Source organism: Mus caroli, chromosome 9 (genome assembly GCF_900094665.2).
Source record: "Mus caroli chromosome 9, CAROLI_EIJ_v1.1, whole genome shotgun sequence".
Taxonomy (NCBI): Eukaryota; Metazoa; Chordata; class Mammalia; order Rodentia; family Muridae; genus Mus; species Mus caroli.
Window position 1 is genome coordinate 103945870 of NC_034578.1, and position 5516 is coordinate 103951385.

Consider the following 5516-nt stretch of genomic DNA (forward strand, 5'->3'; position numbering starts at 1 on the left):
AAAGAAAAGCAGTGCTAAGTCTGGCTGGGCCCTCAGAGACCTGAAGGAGCAGGGAAGAACAAAAGGCAGTCACCTGGACACTGAAAAAAGACTCCACAGGCTTTATAATCAGAAAATGAGTTTATTTTGAATAAATCACTCAACTTTTCGAGATGACATTACCTCAAACTTCTCTTTGAAGAAAGACAAGGATCTGGTCAGGTCATGGAAACACCTTTCTCTGCCCTGTGCAGGGCAAACACACCAAGCTAAACCAAACCAAGCCAAACCCTACCTCTGCCTGACCTTTCAGATGTTCTGATAATGTTAACAAGGACAACCACTGAGGGTGCAAAACAAAGGTCTCCACAGATGAGACGCCACCAGCTACAGGTTGGCAGAGCCTCCTGCAGTGCCAATGGTCAGGGTCACAGCTGAGGAGTGGAGGATGGCAGCTGTGCAGTTCAGAAAGTACCCAGAGGGAGTTAGGCTGCAGAGCTGCAACTCTGGTCCTGTGTCACGGCAGTGCCACTGGCAGGGCTTGATGGAAAGGTCTGTGTGCTAACACAGCATCACAGCCACCCTGGGCCTGCAGCAGGGGCACTCCTGGGTCACAATCAGCTCCCATTGGTATCAGGTTCACTCAGCATACTCTAAACTATTACTCCCAATCCACCTCCCAATCTCACTTGTCAGGGATGACATGAAGAGACAAAACACCTGAGGAGGTGGGAGAGGACATGCAGCTCCATGTACCCCAGGCGTCACAGCTGTCACCTGGCTTCAAGAATAACTCAATTTTACAGCTTTACATGGTACCTAGGAAATTGCTGACTGGAGGTGAAAAATGTATGAATATCAAAGAATCTGCATCATAATATTCACAGAATTCTCTATAGGCTCTCCTAGGGGTTCAAGGAGGTCCTGTCAAGTATAGACAGCTCTGCCAGTCTGAGAGGGGAGGCACTGAACAAAGCCATGGAAACCCCAGAGATCACAGATCTAACTTTTCAAAGGCCCACAGGACCAGGTTCAAGATAGGAAGGACACCAGGCAAGCTGCCTGTTCCCTTGCACTTGACTGTGCAAGAACTGGTCCTTTCTTCTGGCCAGCCCCTTCTAGTACAGGAACTGAGACCACAAACCAGGGATTCTCCTGGCCTTAGACTCCCAGACCATAGCAATGGGGACTTCTGGCAGCTGCAACTAGGCAAAGAGAAACACACCCCACCCTGGAGCAGCTTCTGGCCACACTCTAGGTGAACAGAAAAAGAACTTGTGCAAACCTAGCTCTTGAGCCACAAGGCCCATGCCCTTGGTCTAAGAGCCATGCTGAACTCTGACCTCGTGAACTCTGTTCATAAGAACACAAGACAGTGACCCAGGTCAGAGTACACCACTTGAATACTGGATCAAAAGGAACAACCAAGGAAAAAGAAACCCATCTGGGGAACAACTCCTCTTTATGAAACAAAAGGAAGCACCATGCTGAACCAGTCTCCCAGTCCAGAGGTGCGGTAGCCCACCTCTGCTGTGGTGCTGGTCTGGGTGGCCTGACTTAGCGAAAAACCTCACATTCAAGACTAAAAGCAAGCCTGCAGTACGACCTTGCTCTGCTCTGTGCCCTGGCTGTCCAGCTAAGGCCAGAGGTAAGTAACTGTGTGCTCCATCCTATTATGCAGGCCAACTCAGTTTCCTACTGTCTGCCACCCGTGCTCTTCCCCAGGACTCCAGCTCCAGTCAAACATGATGCTGGAAAGCAGGGGCCATTCCAGGGCCCCCGGCAGTGCAGACACGCTGAGGCTCAGTGGCTGGGCAGTATCAAGATACATTCTAAGTCAAGTGGCTAAAGGGTGAAGCACTCCAATGCCAGTTTATTTTAATCGGGCTCTGTGTTATCTATGGTTTGCCTCTTTTCTTTATAATCGTACAACCTTTGAAAATTACATAAGTTGTAATGATCTAATACTATTAATAGCCATTCAGAAAAAAAAGTTCCCTCCCGCCCAATAACCATCCAGGGGAAATTTAAAGTCCTCATTAGAGGCCAGCTCAACACGGCCTCTACCCTGGTAGAAATAAAAATCAAAAAGATGAGGAGAAAACAAATCGACTAAGAGGTGTGTTGCCAGTGTCTTTCAGGAGTGGGGCCCTGGCTGTTGCCTGGGTCGTGAAAGGCAGAGCCTGCAGCATGCAGTACGACAGCCGGGTGGCCTCACAGCTACATCTTCCTCACCCCGGCACAGCCACAGCCCAGTTTAGGTGTCGTGAAAATCCTTTAGCAGGGTTCTTCTCCGCTGCTCTGCTATGTGCATCTGGTTTTCTAAGTCCTGTACAAACGGCACAACAGGTTTATAAGTTCCAGTGCCAAGAGCAGAGAGTAAGCAAAGCCACAGGCGTCATATCAGACGCCCCACAGAGTCTAAACACCTGCCCTTCCCGCCCTTCCCTGTAGCCCTGTAAGTCCCATCCCAATACAACACTGTTAAAGTGACATCCTTCCCTTACCTGAAGGAAGGCAGCAGGCACTTACCCCTCTGTCGTAGCTGTCTGCACGCTCAACTTTCCATGAAAGGTTTTCGATCTCAGCCTCCAGCTGAGCCTGCTGGTATTCAAACTGTATGGGCAGAGCAGGAGGGTCAAAAGGAGAGAGGGCTGTAGCCGGGCAGGGCCTGCAGATGGAGGGTACATGCAGCACCTCAGGCTCCAATTAGCAACTGACAAGCCTGACACTGTCCTCAGCCTGCCTGCGACTCTTTATGCCCAGAGCTGGAAAACAACACCCAGAGAGCTTCCAGAAGAGAGGGGCAAATGTCAAAGCAGCATTGGTGGCCCACCACCAAAGGAAGGTGAGAAGCTTAAAGCCACAGGAAAAGAGGGTCCCAAAACACTGGGACGCAGATGCTGCAGAAATTAAGTTAAAATGGTATTGTTAAGACACGGTATTTATTTATTTTTTTATTTTTTTTTTAAAGATTTATTTATTTATTATATGTAAGTACACTGTAGCTGTCTTCAGACACACCAGAAGAGGGAGTCAGATCTTGTTACGGATGGTTGTGAGCCACCATGTGGTTGCTGGGATTTGAACTAAGGACCTTTGGAAGAGCAGTCGGGTGCTCTTACCTGCTGAGCCATCTCACCAGCCCAAGACACGGTATTTACTCCACACTTTCCTTCCCCAGTCATCTGGCCAACAAAGCCTTAAAAGGGGGTACACATGTATCTCAGTTGGTGAAACGCCTACCTAGGATGTACGAAGCCTTGGGTTCGGTTCCCAGCACTACATATACTGGGCATCTAGCACACTATGGTATGGTAATCCCAACACTAAAGAAGTATCAGAAGTTCAAGGTCCTGTGCCCTCCTTGGTTATTACCAAGTTTGAGGCCAGCCTGGGCTACAAGAAACCGTACCTCCACAAATAACCAACCAAGCAAAAAAACCAAACCAAACAGAAAAAAAAAAAAAAACAAAACACTCTTTGAAAACCAAACATTTGGCCTATGTGGTGGTGTGAGCCTGTAATCCCAACACTAGAGGCAGAGACAGATTTTAAATTCAAGGATGCCTGGGTTATTTTTTTTTAGACTCAGAAGAAAGAAATCAAATTGTCAGGGCTAAAGAGATGGCTCAGCGGTTAAGAGCACTGAGTTCAAATCCCAGGAACCACATGGTGGCTCACAACCATCCCTAATGAGATCTGATGCCCTCTTCTGGAGTGTCTGAAGACAGCTACAGTGTACTTACATATAATAAATAAGTAAATAGAAAGAAAGAAAGAAAGAAAGAAAGAAAGAAAGAAAGAAAGAAAGAAAGAAAGAAAGAAAGAAAGAAAGAGAAAGAAAGGAAGGAAGGTAGGTAGGAAGGAAGGAATAAAATGCTACACAAAAAGACTTTCCTCAGTCTTATTTGTTTCAGTGAAGATGAAACAATTGTCATCTCAAATGATGATACATTAAGGTAAGAGCAGTTATGTAAAGAAGAATTCAATCCCGTAAAGGGTGAGAGCCACAATGATAAAACTGTCACAGTAAGATGTATGCAATGCGTCTTTGTGCCCTGGGTTTGCGATAAGGATCTGCTAGTCTAGGCTGGACAGAAACCTCAGTCCTTCTGGATCACTGGGGTTATGAGGTTTGTGCAACCATGCCATGCCTCTGTGTTTTTCCTGTACTGAGATGGAATCCGGGAGCTCATGTATGCTAGGCAGGTGCTCTACCACAAAGTTTTACTTCCATAACATTAATTTCAAAGGCTAGAAAGTGCATGACATAAATGCTATGTTTTCCAACATTTAAGGAATATATAAAAATTACTTTTATCATCAGCACAATCAACCATATGTAAGAAGAACTAAAGGAAAAGCAGACAATTATAATGTAAGGATGGGTATGATATGGACACTGGCTATCCAAGTGATCATAGACTTTTTGAGTCCATTGATCTTTAAATAACATTGTTTAAGGGATCAGGTGCATCTGGCTATTATAGCATCTGAGGTTTATTTTAGAGATGCCCAGAGCCAGCAATGGATTTTTGTAGTAGGACAGTTTTCATTGTGTTCTCCCAATGAACAGGTCAGGACCATGTGCACCTGTACAGTGCCTCTAAAGTTGCATGGAACAACAGAAAGGAGGCCTTGGCTTACCAGCTTCTTCCTGGGACCGGATTCCATGTAGTATGCATATGGATAGGTGTACTGCAGGGTATATCGACACTGTAATAGGAAAGAAAAGTAAGTTTTATCTTTGATTCTACTTGACCCACATTACTAGGTGGCTCTTACAATACATATCCAGCCATACAAATGGTGACTCCAGACATGGGGATCTTAAAGCAACAAGGCCAAACTACAGAGATGATGGATGACAGGAAGACAGGGAAATTGGAAACAAGAATAGAATGGTCACAAACCACCACCCTTCATATTGATTTATCACCACCAGTTGCCTCAGGACTTTTCTGTGGTCATTAAAATCTACATATCTCAATACTTATCAACTATATACTGTCTTTTCAGTTATCCATAAGTGGAACAAAGAAAAACGCCTTATTTTTCTCTGTTGGCAGAGACAGTAGAACCGCTCAGAAATCCCTTGGACATGTAGCAAAGGGCCAAGACTTCTGCTATCTTCAGCACAGCAAAACGTGGCCCTACAGACACTCATGCAAAGCTATGCAGGGCACCGAATTCCCCCTCCTTTCAGAGATGGCCCCCACCCTAAGTCTCCAGCCAACAGGGACCAGAGATGGAAGAGTGAGATGGTGAATACCTTGGCTAAGAGTTTGGCAGCATTCTGTAGGTACTGCCAGTCAATCCAAGTTCCCAGGTTGTTCATAACCCTCTCCTGAATCTTCTCGTGAATCCGCTGGTATGTTTGTGCCTCCAGCTGCAAGCTTTTGTTGTGATTTTCCCACTAAAAGCAGAGGAAGAAGGAAAAAAGTAGAGCCCCAGGAAGGTACAGAGATCAACACAGAAGTTTATGACAAACACTGGCTGGTAGCCATGCCCACAGATTGCTCTATCTTCTTCTT

General features: G+C 45.9%; 1 protein-coding gene across 4 annotated transcripts in view; it reads right to left on the reverse strand.

Annotated features, from left to right (window-relative positions):
- Positions 1-101: 101 nt before the first annotated feature.
- Arih2 (ariadne RBR E3 ubiquitin protein ligase 2) overlaps positions 102-5516 on the reverse strand; it is a 51240-nt gene continuing 45825 nt past the window's right edge. For 3 of the 4 annotated variants that reach the window (XM_021171368.2, XM_021171367.2, XM_021171369.2), the window contains 4 exons: positions 5255-5398; positions 4630-4698; positions 2512-2595; positions 102-2308 (listed from right to left, as the gene is read on the reverse strand). In XM_021171368.2, the coding sequence (XP_021027027.1) occupies positions 2237-2308; positions 2512-2595; positions 4630-4698; positions 5255-5398 (369 nt within the window). In that variant the 3' untranslated portion in view covers positions 102-2236. Of the gene's footprint in view, positions 2309-2511; positions 2651-4629; positions 4699-5254; positions 5399-5516 lie in introns of all 4 variants that reach the window. The other variant, XR_003837563.1, reaches the window with a different exon arrangement.